The following is a 16,040-nucleotide window of genomic DNA, read 5'->3' on the forward strand; positions in this document are numbered from 1 at the left end:
GATTATGGTAAGGGAAGCTCAGAGCCCTTTCACATCTAATGTGAGGTGTGGCCTGTTAACAGAGCCGTGGAGGGTTAGATCCATGAGTAAGACCATTCCTCTGTACAGGTAGAAAGCAAAACAGAGAGCTTAGGTGGCCTGTCCAAAGTTACACCAGCACGGACTGATGCCACTACAACTAGTGAAAAGAGAATCTGAGGCCTTTTGACTCTTCTAGGTGTAGCTACGACTCTCTCGAGTCTAGGCAAAATCTAGGTTTTTTTCTAGTGTATCCTGTTTTACGTTTTGTGCAGAGGGCCTCTTGGGATTTACAAATCGAGACCTAATCCTTAGCGTTTGAACTCGTAGGGGAGTTGCCTCCATCACAGATCGCTCTTGGCCAGATTCTGGCTCCTTCTGGCTGAAGATGACACCTTTCGGCTTCAGGAGGATCCTGAACTGGTTAAAGGAGGAGTACAACAACCCCCCAATCTACGTAACAGAAAATGGAGTGTCCCAGCGGGAAGAATCAGACCTCAACGACACTGCTAGGATCTACTACCTCCGCAGTTACATCAACGAGGCGCTCAAAGGTATGCCAGGTCCCCGCCCTTCCTCCAAGTGCACCTTTCACTGCTGGAAACATATGCTAACGTCTGCAGTCAGGGCAGTACTGCACCCACAAGCCCCAGATGAGAAAGATGAGGTTTCTAGCTCCTTTTGGGTTTAAGCCTTTGGGGCTGCACACTAAGATTCTTCCTTCCTAGATTTAAGCTCAGCAAGCAAACCCTGTTGCCTGATACAGCTAGACGCAAGTTCTTGGCCTGTCATTTGCTCTGCTTGATCCTCTGGTGTCAATGTCCCTGAACAGCAGTCCCCTCCTGAGGACAGTCTGGGCAGGGGCCAGGTGGAATGGGCTGGAGGGGTTGTATGATCTTTTGTTCCCCAGGCAAAAGTTTTTGAGGCCCTTAGCTCAGCAGAACAAGTTGGGATGGGACTATGACACGGAAATGGTAATGCTGAGTAAAAGAAAATGAGCAATGCAGCAGCAAAAAGGAACGATTGGAAAATCTTATTCCAGATAAAATATTTTCCAAGGGCCACTGTTCTATAGGGAAGAGCATTAACACTCTAAGGCTCTGTCCAAGACCAATAACCCATGATGTGAAGACAAGGAGGATTACAGATGACCCAGGAGGATTAATTTAGTCTACCCATGTTCCTGACTCCCATTCAGGGCTGAGCCTTTCTAGAAAATGCAGATGGCTCTGCAGTAGCACCCATCGAGGACCAGCTAACGATTCCTGAATGCAAAGGGTGGGCAGCTCTCTTAAAGAGCTGAAAAAAGCTCACCTTGACCTGCATGCAGGGACTGTAGGAAAGCTGTGGGCAGGCACAGCCTCAGTAGGCCTGGTGGAAAGGTGTCTTGGAAGACCAGGGAAGCTCAGGCTGGGGCCTGTCTTTGGGCAGCTGTGCAGGATAAGGTGGACCTTCGAGGATACACAGTTTGGACTCTGATGGACAACTTTGAGTGGGCCACAGGCTTCGCAGAGAAGTTCGGTGTGCATTTCGTGAACTATACCGACACTTCTCTGCCAAGGATCCCCAGAGCGTCGGCCAAGTTCTACGCCTCCATAGTCCGGTGCCACGGCTTCCCTGACCCCGCTGCAGGGCCACATCCTTGTCTGCAGGAAGGTGAGACGTGGCTCTGGGAGGGACAAAAGCCAGAGGGGTGAGGGGCGAGGGGGCCTGTTTCTATTTTCTTCTAGTTTACTACCCTCCTCTCTGCCTCTCCATCCCCTTCATTCATTCAGCCAACATTTCTGTTCTTTGAATGCTCCAGACATTCTTAGGATGGAACAAAGGAATTAGGGTTAAAGTTACATCGAGAAACTAGGCCCTGGTCTGGGAACAGCAGGTCTAGATTCTTGTCCCAGCCCTACGACTAACTTGCCGTGCAGCCTTAGGCAAGAAACTAGGCGAACACTGGGCCGATGCAAGGATCAAACACCGTGCCTGGCACAATGTAAGGTGGCCAATGTTTGCTGAGTGACTGAAAAAGTATAAATTACTATACAAATTAAGAGACAATTATAGATTATACTCTAATCACTGAGAGAGATGCTTCAAAACTAAAACGACGTGACTTCCTTCAGAGGCTCATAACTCAGTGTGAAGGATTCGTATCGTCACCTCCGCAATGCACTCACCCTGTAGCTTCTCTACTGCAAGGATCTGGCTCGGGCTTAATCTAGGTTAACATACATCTGATAACTCCGTCTGTACCGGTGCACACACTGCCTCTGTTGTCCTCTCCTAGGTGCTGAGCCCACCGCCAGCCCCATGAGAGAAGAGGACGTTCAGTTCCTGGGGCTCAGGCTGGGTACAACAGAGGCCCAGACAGCACTGTATGTACTCTTTGCTCTACTGCTTCTTGGAGTCTCTGGTGTGGCACTTCTGTCCTACAAGTACTGTAAGCGCTCCAAGCAAAAGCAAACACAACCAAGTGAACAGGAATTGAGCCACAGTTCTTCACTCTGACCTCAAGTTACCACCTCCTCCAGTTCTGCAAAATAGGCCTAGTTTCTTTGAAGCCTTTGCCACCTCCAGGACCACTGAGGATCTTATACTTTACCCATAACAGAGTTTGTAAAAGTCTCTGCACTATTAGATACTAATTAAACTTGAAGGATTTCAAGTCCCTGATTAAAATGGAAATATCTCCACCTTGCCCCAGTATCAGGAATTCACTTGGGCATTAGATGACCCTGCGAGTGGCTCTTGTGGAAATAAGTAGATACTGAATGCGTCTACTGGTTCTGTAAGCCACTGAACTGGGCTGTTTTAATTTTCAGAGACTTTAAAGGCAAAAACATTAGTAAGAACCATAGCAATCCTTTTCATAAAAAAATCAACTGCAGTGTCATCTCCTGCCCTCTCTCTTCAAGCTCCCTCCCAGACTCTTACCTTGTGTTTCTCAGAAACTAAAAAAGGTGCTATTAACTGTGTCCTATCTATCTTCTATGGGTGCTTCTCCTTGAGAACGCAGGTTCCACAGAAGTTATGACTGTCCGCTTGTATAGCTTCACCACAGTAATCCTCTGCTGTTAGCTTCTGGAGGCCAGAGGGCCACGTCTCAGTGTCCCTGGCAGGCACATTTTGGAGACAGGGCAGGGGAAACACAAGCGCTGCATTTGTGTGCTCATTCAAAAAACATATGCTGAGTAGCAGCAAGTCTTTATCAATGCCCCTCGGAGGTGCTAATCAGACAGTCACAGTATGGAACACTCAAACTTGTTTGGTCTATATATTCTTTCTAGATATCTGGGAGAATGTTTTTTTAAAAACAGAGCAGTTTTCAACTGGTTTTAAAAGGCCAATCACACTCGAAATTTTGCTTCTTGTAAGTGTTCCTTACCTGAATTGTATCTATAGAAAATTCCTATCAAAATGTTCCACTGCCATGGGCCCCAACCTGACAGTCAGAATTGCGGGGCACAAGCATTTTTCTCCTACCAATAGACAGAAAAAGTTTATCAGATGGGGTGAAGACGGTTCTAAAAGTGGTATCAGAGACATTCATATAAGCTGTCAATTATACCTAAAGTCAATATACCTTTTTTGGGGGGTGGGGCGGGACATGAAAAAGAATAATACAAAGTTTCACATGAAACAAACTTGAGAAAAGATCCATGATAAATCTGGAGGGAAAAAGAATATAAAATGTATTATAAAGCTAGTTATAAAAAGTAGTTTTGGGGAGGGTGGGAGGGAGGGAGATGCATGAGGGAAGGGATGTGGGAACAGATGTATATGTATGACTGATTCACTTTGTTATAAAGCAGAAACTAATTAAAAAAATGAATAAATAAACTTAAAAAAAAATGGAAAAAAAAAAAAAAAAAAAAAAAGTAGTTTTGAAACAGAGAGAATAGAAAGATCAACAAAGGAAAAGAGAGCACAGACAGACCAGCCACACGTGGGAACAGGATGCATGACAAAGGCGGCCTGCTAAATCGGGGGCGGGGGGCAGGTGGATGATGGACCACTCCATAAATGGAGGTGGCTCACAGGTTAGCTCTTGAGGATGTTAGCCACAGGTGGGGGGAAGGGAGCCGCATCCCTTACTCAGATACAAGATGTAAATGTAAAAAAAATGAAACCATGAGAATGCTAGAATAGATGGGTGAATTTTTTTTAAATTACTTTCTGAAATGGGAAAAGTATTTTATAGTCAAGACTTAAGACCCAGAGACCATAAAGAAAAACGCTGATACAGGACCACATAAAAACTGTGGCAAGAAATTACCATCAACATACTCATCAAAAGATGAACAGGGAGAAGATATTTATAGCAAATGCTAGACAAAGGGCTAACTTTCTTAATATATGTAAAATTGTTATAAATCAATAAGAAAAAGATGATAAACACAAAATGAAAGAAAACACAGGCAGTTCTCAGAAAATAAATCAAAATAACCAATAATATTAAAAGATGCTCACCTTCATTCATAATCAACACAATGCATATAAAATGCATACAGTTCTTCATTTATCATGTTGACAAAGATGAAAAAGTATAATACAGTGCTGTCAAGGATGCGGGGAAATCAACATCCTCCTACCTGTTAGCTGCTGTAAATTCACAGAGCCTTTACAGGAGGCAATTCCCCAGCATTTTTTATAATCCAAACTGCAAACACCCTTTGACTCAGTGACGTTCAAGTATATTTCCACAGCTAAGAAGACACCTTCCCAAAGATGTTCACTGTAGCAATGTTTGTAACAGAAAAACAACACAAGCACAAAAACTGTAATAACCAATGAACGCAACCAGAGAATGGGTAAGTATATCAAGTGAAATGCTTTGCAGCTGTTAATGAGAATGAGGTAGCTATGTGTTGATGGGGAAAGATCTTCAAGACTGTGTACGTAAAAGAGCAAGATGCAGAGTAGTATATATATAATATGATCCCATTTATTTAAAAAATAAAGATTACATATTTGCTTATGTATGCATAAAATTTTTCTGAAAACTACAAAAGAAACTGTTAATAGAGATTACTTCTGGGGACTAGAACTGGGGATAGAATACAAAGAGGAAGATGTCATTTTATAGCCTTCCATACAGTTTTGAATTTACCATGTACACTTTTTAAATTATAAAATTGAGGAAGGATCCTCTTACTCAAAGACAGTGAATCATTCTTTTATGTACGTTTCTCTACGAATCTCTATTTGATTTTTTTTCAAGGCAAACTTGGTTTTTTATTCACATATTGCTATGTTTTTAAAGAAGACAAACCTTTACTTAAATGGGATGCTTGCTGGAGATGTTTCTTTTTCAAGCTCACTTTTTAAATTATGGAAGTAATTTCATTACAGAAAATTGAGAAAACATATAAGGACGCAAAAAAGAACTAAAATTATATATAACCACTCTTACCACAATTAACGTTTGGTGCGTTTTCTTTTTTCTTTACATTATGTTAATACATAGCACTACCTCTATATAAAATGTGTTTATAAAGCTGAGATCATACTGTACCTACAGCTCTGTATCCTGCTTTTTTCCCCCGAACGCATAACAGGTACTCAACAAATATGTTAAACTGAATTGTTGAATTAGTATTGTGCCATTTCTCCTCAGCAAAAGTTAATTCTGCAGAAGGCATTTAGTTGATTTCTAATTCTGAAGTAAAATAAATAAAACTTAACATGTTTATACCTAAATTTTGCCTGCACTTATGGTCATTCCTTCGAAAAACTTATTAGATCAAAGAGCATGAAATATTTAAGGTTTCTGACAATGTTTTTCAGAAAGATTATCCCAGTTTTCATTCCTACCAACAACGTACCTGGTCTCACTGTTTCTTTGCCAACACTATTACCATTTTTTAAAGTCAGTGTTACTTCATAGGTGAAAAACGAGGTTTGCTCTGGGAAAATTTCTTCCTCCCATTACAAAATAAAGTCAGAGTCCTTCTATTCCAATCTAAACACAAAAGATTAGAAGAGGAACAGTCAAACTTACTCCCTTTTTCAAACATTCTTAGTGTCTCCACCACCATAAACATATAGTAGCATGTTAGTCAGATTAAGACCTAAAATTCTTAAGAATAACCAAATGAGCAAAAGGCAGATCTTAATTCCCTACTTCTTGTCCTACAATACAGGTACTTCAGTTCTTTGAAGAGTGATTATCATTATTGACAGCAAAACTTCAGTATAAAGGTGACAGACAGAGAACTAGTTGTAGACCAGCAGTTGTTTTGTCCGATGAGAACAAAGACCATAACATTATGCAAACAAAGCGATGCCTCCCTGACTTAGGAGAGACAGTAACATAGCATCGGTGTGTGTCAGAAAATTTCTTCCTGCTGACATTTAAGATAAGGTGGTCACCTCCTTTCCTGGGATAGTTCCAGGGCAGTACAGGGGGGCAGGGGGTATCAGAGACACATGACCTCCACAGAGCCCTGTGCAACAAAAAGATGCTAGGATAACAAAACTTAAAGGAAAGATAAGATCATTCTGATTTTTGGAAAAGATTTTTTTATTCAGTGTTTAAGTAAGATTAAAAACTACAAGATTTTGCTTGCAGCTGATGAGCAAGAAGAGAAAAGTTAAACCCAAATTATCATCTGACTGGCTAGTTAAAACGCTCTGACTCAAAATCAAATTATTCAGTGACATACCAGTTACTTTGTGTGGGCTGAGGAGTTCTGGAGCAAAACAGCCCTAAACAAAACATATCATCTGAGAGCACAGGGCTAATGGGCATATGAAATACTAAACAAGAAAGCTGATAAAGGGAGGCTGTCACAGACCTTTTGTTATTTTAGGCTTCTAGCAGTTGGTTACCATATACAAGGACCTAGCAGCCAGTTATTTTATCTCTTGACTTGTCTGAGGTTAAACAACTTTAACCCACTAAGCAGGAATAAAGAGACACTTTGTAGATGAGTTGGAAAACATAAAGCAGTCCCACTTCTCCAGCAGAATTTTAGTTGAATTAAATCATAAGAGAAACAATGATTACTGCACATATTGTACTTGTCACACTACATCTGCTGAGTAGAATTTCCATTCCAAGTGTTGTTTTCATCTTCACCATCGTCTTGAGTCCTCAATCTGTATATCTTGCCCTCCTTTTTAAAGTCTTCCCCCCGTTTCTCCAGCACTCTTTTTCTGACTGGTTCCCTGATATAACAAAAGAGGGAGGAAAGAAGAAGATGATATAAAATGAAAACAGCAGTAACACAAAGCCATTTCCTTTAAACTGCCATTAGTATAGTTTAAGGAAAGTCCATGGAGATCATTATATCTACTAACGCAGTACTAGACTTTATACATTTTTGGCGGTGTTAACTTCATCTGTTCTCTAAGCCAAACTAGTCACATCATGTTGTCCATGTGTTATTTCTTGGTGACTCACTAAGTTTTAGAAGACCGGGACCACTTGCCATCTAAATCTTTCCTTTATTATTTATGCAAGCTGATGTATCTACTAAAATATTTATTTATAACTTACACACCCTAGAGGCTATCCCAAACTCCATTCATAGCTTAATATACAGAAATAGTCAGTTAGCAATTTTCAATCCTTTCAGAATCTTTAAGAGTGATTTATTTCTGCATGGACAATTTAGAACAAACAGTTCTTCATCTGAAAATGGAAAGGAAACAGGTGAAATTTACGCTAATACATTCTCCAACACTAGAGGGGGAGGGAGAGAGAAAAACAAAACCCAGTAGTGGAACATGAAGCTTCACCTGCTCGGATGTACATTCATCCCATCCTTTGCCCCAACCCAAGACCTTTTCCCTTACCTGAAATAAATTTTTGAAACCCACACAGCAAGCTCTTCTATATGACAGTAATTCAGGATGAAATGCTTCCATTCATTGCTCAGTAAGAGCTCTGAAATTCAGACCTAACAAGGCCTAGGTTTGAATGCTGTTCTAAAACTAGAGAACAAGTTCTCTGTCCCCACTTGAGTAATGTACTTGCCTTCCTGCTTAATAGTTAAGAAAGAAATAAAGATAAAGGCTGCATCAGCCCAGTCACAATATTAACACAAATTGTCATCTAGAGAGTCAACAGGACACAAGATTAGGGATCTCCTTACAGCAGACAAAGGCAAGGATTTTCATTACTTACCACATATGATTGGTGTGAGGATTTGCTATTAATGGCCCAATAAAGTATTGAACAGTACTAGATATATATTGTAATAAATTGTGCTATTAATTATTAGAAGGGGGTATAATCTCGAATTCTAAGAAAATACTTCCTGTAAACCTCTTTCAAATATGTAGAATTTTAACAGAGGTATGAGCTAAGATCATTAGTGTTGTCTATCAGTATTACCATTCAAACCTCGGCCATCTCCAACAAAAGTAAGGCCTCTTGGTTAAGAAACTAGTCCAAAATAACTTTCTGAAGAGTTATTTCATTTTCAAGTGAACATCCAGTTTGGTCCTTCTCTGAATGACCCAGAGGAGGCAGTTAAATTATCTACAGCACAATGATCCCTCTAAAGTAATCATACAAGACGACTGTGAGAAATTAATGAAGTATCTTGTCAGACAAAACATGGGTAACAAGAAAAGATATTACTGTTTAGACCTGAAAAAAATATGCCTTTTATTATGGGATAAAGAGAATTCAATAAATGAAATAATAAAATCAGTGGCAGTGAAGTTGCTTTCCATGGAATAGGTTTTAGAAAGATGGCTGAGAAAATGCAGGTATTGAGCTTCCCAGAACATGTTGGGTTTTCCCCCTTATACAGAGAAAAGGCAAAGTATCCACAACAAAATTTTTCATTTTGAATAAGGCACTGGGCATTACTAACATATTTTGCAAATGGGGAAAATACAAACAATACCTTTTTTCTGAGTTGCCAGAAGATGCAAGGTTTGAGGATTCCAATGATGCTGCTCTCACCGAAGTCTGTGCAGGAGGAGGATTACTAAATAAGAAGTTGCTAATCAATCTCCAGATGGCAAGGAATGGGTAAAGTACTGTCCCCAAGAATGTCCAAAAGTCGCCACTGGAAGAAGGTACCATGGATGTAGTTGGTCTTCCTGCCTAAAAATTAAGAAAGAACCTAGATAAAGACGACATCAGCCCAACCACATCACACTCAAGGTTCCAGATAAACTTTTTTACCTGGAAAAGTCCTGTGGATTTTAGTTTACTGCAAGAAGGTAAAATTGCCATCTTTTGCTGTTTTTCAACTGTGTAAACTTCTAGGAACTCCTGGAGCTCTTTTTCTTTAAAGGAGTAATCACAACACAGAAACTGCAAAGTAGTTTCTCAGTGAAATGAACCAATTATTTTGAAGAGAACTAAACTTTTGTAATGAAATTAACAATTTTGATTTTAAAAGTCTTTCTTAATGATTTTTAAAAAGGGAAAGGTCTCAGATCTCAAAATACAATTAATCCTGATTACTGGAGGACTGTTTTAGGTGTGGGGCTAAAGTTCAGATCTGGGCAAACTACAGTAGTCCCCCTGCTTACCTGCAGGGGATACTTTCTAAGACCCCCCAGTGGATGCCTGAAACCATGGATAGTACCAAACCCTACATATACTATGTTTTTCCCTATACATACATACCTGTGATAAAGTTTAATTTATAAATTAGGCACAATAAGGGACTAGCAAAATTGCCAGCATCATCAGTCTTGAGCTTTGGAGCCATTATTAAGTAAAATTAGGGTTCCTTGAACACAAGCACTGCAATATTTCGACAGTCTATCCGATAACTAAGAGGGCCAGAAAGTGACTAATGAGCAGGTAACATGTAGAGCATGGATATGCTGGACAAAGGGATGATTCATGTTCCAGATGGGACAACACACCATTTCATCACACTACTCACAACGGCCCGCAATTTAAAACTTCTGAATTGTTTATTTCTGGAATTTTCCATGTAATGTTTTCAAAGTGCAGTTGGCCACAAGTAACTGAAAGCACGGAAGGAGAAACTGTGGGTTTGGGGGCACTACCATATACTAACCAAGATATGGAAGACCCAAGCTCTCATCCCAGCTCTGGCACTTAAGGTGGCACCTTGGCAAAATTATTTAAGGTTCTGAGCCTTTTTTTAAATCAGAGATTAAAATATTGTTAGGATCAGATGGGATTAATATGTTTAAAAATGAATGTTATTTTTAGATTAAAATGTTTTTTAAAAAATTGGTAAACAGTAGTCATATACTCATACATAAATAAATGACACCAAGTCAGTAGATTAGGCAAATATTCTACATTTCTTTTCCTCTCCTACTGGTCATTTTTTGTACATGAAAATAGGTGAGGGAAAAAGTTGAAAATTTATATTGTGTCTCACTAGCAATACAAATATAAAGCCCAGGATAATGGAACAATAAATTGATCTAACATTTTTTGATAATTTGGATTTTAATTACCCACAGTACACTTTTCACCTTCCCTTCCTCTAATTATAAGAAAAGATCAAGAGCAGAACAAACAGGACTATAAGAATGGAAAAAATATATATGCATATACATACTGGCAACAGTACCACTGAAGCACTTGGGGCAAGTTCCAAATCCAGTAATTTCTTTTTATAATCTTCTTTGGTAAATTCCCTCCTGGGAAACATTGTTGCTAATGAAAAATTACCGTAAGTGTTGCCAACAGTCTGTAACATAACAATAAGTTTTAAAACCTTACAGTGGAGCCTTTTTAAAGTAAGATATTACAAACTCATATGCATCCAAAATGACTGCTTTAATTTTAAAAGTTCACTTAAATGTAAAATCAAAAAACATTTATAAAAACGTTGTGCTTCAAAAAATATGGAGGCTATCAAATCCAAATAGTACTTAAAAGCTTTTAAAACTCAAAAATGACCACGAGGGCTTCCCTCGTGGCGCAGTGGTTGAGAGTCCGCCTGCCGATGCAGGGGACGCGGGTTCGTGCCCTGGTCCAGGAAATCCCACATGCCGCGGAGCGGCTGGGCCCGTGAGCCATGGCCACTGAGCCTGCGCGTCCGGAGCCTGTGCTCCCCAATGGGAGAGGCCACAACAGTGAGAGGCCCGTGTACCGCAAAAAACAAACAAACAAAAAAAAAGACCATGAAATAGCAAGAATATGTTTCTAAGACTATATAAATACACTGAATAAAAATGAACAATTATATATCTTAAGTATGACTGCAGTTTGCAATTAAGAGTTTTCACTGTCCTTTGGCAAACTTACATTAATATCTCATAAATACCCATTTGGATTGTAGGTATTTTGTATTAAAAATCTGGAATAGACCAGAATTTCCCTCATATTATACATATGACAGGAGTTTTTGCCTCCTCCTCGTCTCAGAGAGTAAATGGTCCATAATCAACCCATACTACACACATAATCCCAGGTCCAGGAAGTTACAGTGGTCAAGCATCACAGTCACTTTCACAATGTTAAATCACCTATACTTATAAAATCTTCCAAGGGAAGAGTCTAATTTCTTTTTTTGGTAATTTTTTACTCTAGGTCATACTACCTCTCACTGTTCTCACTCAACATAAGGTCACAAAATTAGGTCACTGTACTGAGATGAAGTTCTAATAGGACTGATGCAATTAAAGATCTTTCTTTTTTACTCATGTGATTCACTCTTCACTTACCTGTGGCAGAAGCACCCCATTTGGAGAGGCCCTAAGTGGGGCTCCAAGGCAAAAGAAGGTTGAAAGAGGCTATCTGGAGTTGATTCTACTATAAAGCTTGGGGAAAGGGGTTATTAAAATAACTTTTTATACTGTCCAGCCAAGCTCACCAGTGGAAGAAGGCATATAACTTTTTAGGCATCCTTTTCTTGGGACCTATAAGTGAGATGGCAGACTAAATGCAGAAGAGGTCTAGCAGAAAAGTCTGAATCCTAATTTTAATCTTGAAGTGATACGTAAAACAAATACTGGTACGTGTAATAAGCCTAGATCCTAAAGGACATCTGATGCCTCATTTAGAAAAAGTAATCAATCAGAGAATAAAAACTAACTGGAAAGTACTCATATCTTCTCTTCTAAGATGTCAATTTCACAACCATTCAGATCTTGAATAAGGCCATGTTCTGGAAGTAAATTCCTGAAGAAGATACTTGTTGCCAAATAAAGATTATTGATCTTTAGGTTTGACCAACTGGCAGACGGTGGGAAAACTGCCAGCCCCAAAGCATTCTAAGCAACTTGCAGAAAATTCAGAGAGAGGACTAAGAAAAAATGCATCTTTTATAGAGGACAACTCCTTCAGATTAGACTTTTGGAAAATCACTTGCTTTTCATTCCTCCAACTGAATGTACTAAGCACTGAGAAAAGTTTCCAGAGTCTATTTTACAATAGCAGCAAATTTGTCTTTTTACAGAACAAGCAGATATGCTGTTCCCATATGGCACTCATACATGATGGAAGCTCCAGAACATTCCAGAGGCATCTTGTACCGCGCTCCTGGGGATAAGTCATAACTTATTCATACTCTTCAAATCCTGCCTGGAAAACTTCCCCTCCTACATTCTAATAACCCATTCACCTACCTTCATTACAACTCAAGACATAAATTTACCTGTGCAGCAAACTGCCTTGCTTCTTCTAGAGGAGCATCAGAAGGGAACTGATTTGTAAAGGAAGAACCATCAGGAAGACGGAATTGAATTCTCGCAACACTGCTATGAGAAAATGAAAATTTAAGTCAGCATCTTTACTTATACACATTCTCAAATGATATCATTAAAACTAAGAGAAAATGGAAGTGGAAATGTGTAATGAAAACAGGTTTTTTTTTTTTTTTAAAACAGGTTTTTATAGAGAGTTGGGGAGGGAGGATTGGAGGAAGGTGGTCAAAAGGTATAAAATTCTAATTTAAGGTAAATAAGTACTAGGGATGTAACGTACAAGACGACTATAGCTAACACTGCTGTTATGGTATATAGGAAAGCTGTTGAGAGTAAATCCTAAGAATTCTCATCGAAGAAAAGAGGTTTTTTAATTGTATCTCCATTTAGCCCATGAACAACAGGGGTCTGAGCTGCATGGGTCCACGAAGAAGTAGATTTTTTGCAATAAACACATACTACAGCACTGCACTATCCACGGCTGATTGAATCCATGGATGCAGAACCGTGAACATGGAGAGCCAACTTTAAAGTCATACATGGAATTTTGACTACGCGGGGGCGGCACGCCAACTGTAACCCCGCACTGTCCAAGGGCCAACTGTGTATGAGAAGATGGATGTTAGCTGAACGCGCCATGGTAATCATTTCAAAATATATGTAAATCAAACCATCAGGCTGTATTCCTTAAACTTATAGAGAAATGTATGTCAAATATTTCTCAAATTAGAGAAAATAAAAAGAAAATCGTTTTTTTTCACAGTCAAATCTCATTTATTATTTTTAACAGCTTGAGATAAAATTCACCCTTTAAAATGTACAATTCAGTGGTCTTTAATACAGTCAGAGCTGTGCAACCATCACTACTGTCTAAGTCCAGAACATTCTCATCACCCCAAAAAGAAACCAAGCCCTTTAGCAGTCAGTCCCCATTCCTCCCTCTCCCTTTCCCTGGCAACCACTCATCTACTTTCTGTCTTTGTGGATTTGTCTGTTTCTGGCACTTCCTATAACGGAATCATAAGATGTGTGACTTTTTGGTAACTGGCTTTTTTCATGTAGCATTATGTTTTCTAGGTTCATCCAAGTTGTAGCAAGTGTCAGTAATTCCTTCCTTCCTTTTTATTGCTGAAAAATATTCCATCGTATGCTATATATTTTGTTTATTCCCTCTTCAGTTGATGGACGTTTTGGTTATTAGCACATTTTGGCTATTATGAAGAATGCTGCTATGAATATTCACGTACAGGTTTCTGTGTGGACATTGTTTTCAACTCTCTTGGATATATACTTAAGAGTAGAATTGCTTAGCATTTTGAGGAACTGCCAAGTTGTTTTTCCGAAGTGGTTGTACCATTTTATAACCCCATTAGCAACGTAGGAAAGTTCCAAATTCTCCACATCCTTGCCAAGACTTGGCGGTTACTTACTTACTTACTTATTTTTTTTCGGCCATGAGGCATTCAGGGTCTTAGTTCCCTGACCAGGGATCGAACTTGTGCCCCCTACATTGGGAGCGTGGAGTCCCAATCACTGAACCGCCAAGGAAGTCCTGGTGGTCACTTTAAATTTAGGCTTCCTAGAAGGTGTGGTTTTGATTTGATTTTCCTAATGACTAATAATGTGGAGCATCTTTTCATGTGCTTATTAATCATTTGTATATCTTCTCCGAAAAAGTATCTATTCAAATTCTTTCCCCATATTTAAATTGGGTTGTTTGCTTCTTTGTTGTTGACTTCTTTTTATATTCAAGTTACAAGTCCGTTATCAGATATATGGTTTGCAAATATTTTCTCCAATTTTTTTTTTTTTTTTTTTGGCTGCACTGTGTGGCATGCAGGATCTTAGTTCCCTGACCAGGGATCAAACCCGTGCCCCCTGCAGTGGAAGCGCGGAGTCTTAACCACTGGACCGCCAGGGAAGTCCCTCCAATTTTGTGGGCTGTCTTTTCACTATCCTGATGATATCCTTTGAAGCATAAAAGTTTTTAATTTCGATGAAGTCCAACTTATCTGTTGCTTTCTTTTGTCACTTGTGCTTTTGGTGTCATGTCTAAGAATCCATTGCCTATTCCAAGATCACAAGATTTCCTCATTTCTTTTCCTCCCAAGAGTTTATACTTTTAGCTTTCACACTTAGGTAGATGATCCATATGGTGTGAGATAATGGTCCAAATTTACTATTTTGCACATGGATATCCACTTGTCCAGGCAGCATCTGTTGAAGAGACCATTTTCTCCCCATTGAATGGTCTTAGTAAACTTTTCAAAAATCAGTTGATCATAAACGCATAGGTTTATTTCTAGAGACTCAATTCCTATTACAGGCATACCTCAGAGATATTGTGGGTTTGGTTCCACACTACCACAACTATCACAATAAAGCAAGTCACATGAAATTTTTGGTTTCCCAGTGCATATATGTTTATACTATACTCCAGTCTAATAAATGTGCAGTAGCATATGTCTAGAAAAACTATGTTACATGCCTTAATTTAAAAATATTTTGTTGCTAAAAATTCTAACTATCAACTGACAGCACAGAGTTCCCACAAAACTTCAATCTGTAAAAAACTGCAATAAAGCATTAGCGCAATAAACGAGGTATGCCTATACATCAACCCATATGTCCATCCTTATGCCAATACCACACTGTCTTGGTTACTGTAGTTTCATAGTTAAGTTTTAAAATCAGAAAGTTTGAGTCCTCCAACTTTGTTCTTTTTCCAGATTGTTTTGACTATTCTGGGTCCCTTGCATTTCCATATAAATTTTAGAATCAGATTCCTGCATAAATGTTGGCAAAAAAATAGCTGGAATTTTGATAGGGATTGTGTTGCATCTGTAAACCAGCTTGGGGATTACTGCCATCTTAACAATACAGTCTTCTGATCTATGAGAACAAAATATCTTTCCACGTATTTAGTTAGGTCTTCTTTAATTATTAAGATAATGTTTTCTAGTTTTCAGTGTACAAGTTTAACACTTCTGTTAAATATATTCTTAAGTATTTTATTACTTTCGGAAAATAGTTTTTATTTTATTTATTTATTTATTTTTGGCTGCATTGGGTCTTCATTGCTGCGCGCGGACTTTCTCTAGTTGCAGTGAGCGGGGGCTACTCTTCATTGCAGTTCGCGTGCTTCTCATTGTGGTGGCTTCTTTTGTTGCAGAGCACAGGCTCTAGGTGCACAGGCTTCAGTAGTTGTGGCAGGCGGGCTCAGCAGTTGTGGCTCGCGGGCTCTAGAGCACAGGCTCAGTAGTTGTGGTGCACAGGCTTAGCTGCTCCGCAGCATGTGGGATCTTCCCAGACCAGGGCTCGAACCCATGTCCCCTGCATTGGCAGGCGGATTCTTAACCACTGCGCCACCAGGGAAATCCCACTTGTTAATCTTCTAATATAGAAAATACAGAAAAGTAAAA

General features: G+C 39.2%; 2 protein-coding genes across 3 annotated transcripts in view; one reads left to right on the forward strand and one right to left on the reverse strand.

The window, feature by feature from the left end:
* Positions 1–2,911, forward strand: part of LCT (lactase) — a gene marked incomplete at its 5' end in the record, with an annotated part of 51,695 nt that extends 48,784 nt beyond the window's left edge. The window contains 3 exons of the mRNA XM_081242311.1: positions 349–572; positions 1,450–1,674; positions 2,300–2,911. Coding sequence (XP_081098437.1) covers positions 349–572; positions 1,450–1,674; positions 2,300–2,520 — 670 coding nt within the window. The 3' untranslated portion in view covers positions 2,521–2,911. The remainder of the gene's footprint in view (positions 1–348; positions 573–1,449; positions 1,675–2,299) is intronic.
* Positions 2,912–6,517: 3,606 nt separating this feature from the next.
* UBXN4 (UBX domain protein 4) overlaps positions 6,518–16,040 on the reverse strand; it is a 32,694-nt gene continuing 23,171 nt past the window's right edge. Inside the window, exons 10-13 of one of the 2 annotated variants that reach the window (XM_081242313.1) lie at positions 12,570–12,669; positions 10,527–10,658; positions 8,874–9,076; positions 6,518–7,182 (exon numbers count right to left, since the gene is read on the reverse strand). In XM_081242313.1, the coding sequence (XP_081098439.1) occupies positions 7,044–7,182; positions 8,874–9,076; positions 10,527–10,658; positions 12,570–12,669 (574 nt within the window). In that variant the 3' untranslated portion in view covers positions 6,518–7,043. Of the gene's footprint in view, positions 7,183–8,873; positions 9,077–10,526; positions 10,659–12,569; positions 12,673–16,040 lie in introns of both variants that reach the window. The other variant, XM_081242312.1, reaches the window with a different exon arrangement.

This window comes from Mesoplodon bidens, assembly GCF_964165515.1.
Source record: "Mesoplodon bidens genome assembly, chromosome: 8".
In the NCBI taxonomy this organism is placed as follows: domain Eukaryota; kingdom Metazoa; phylum Chordata; class Mammalia; order Artiodactyla; family Ziphiidae; genus Mesoplodon; species Mesoplodon bidens.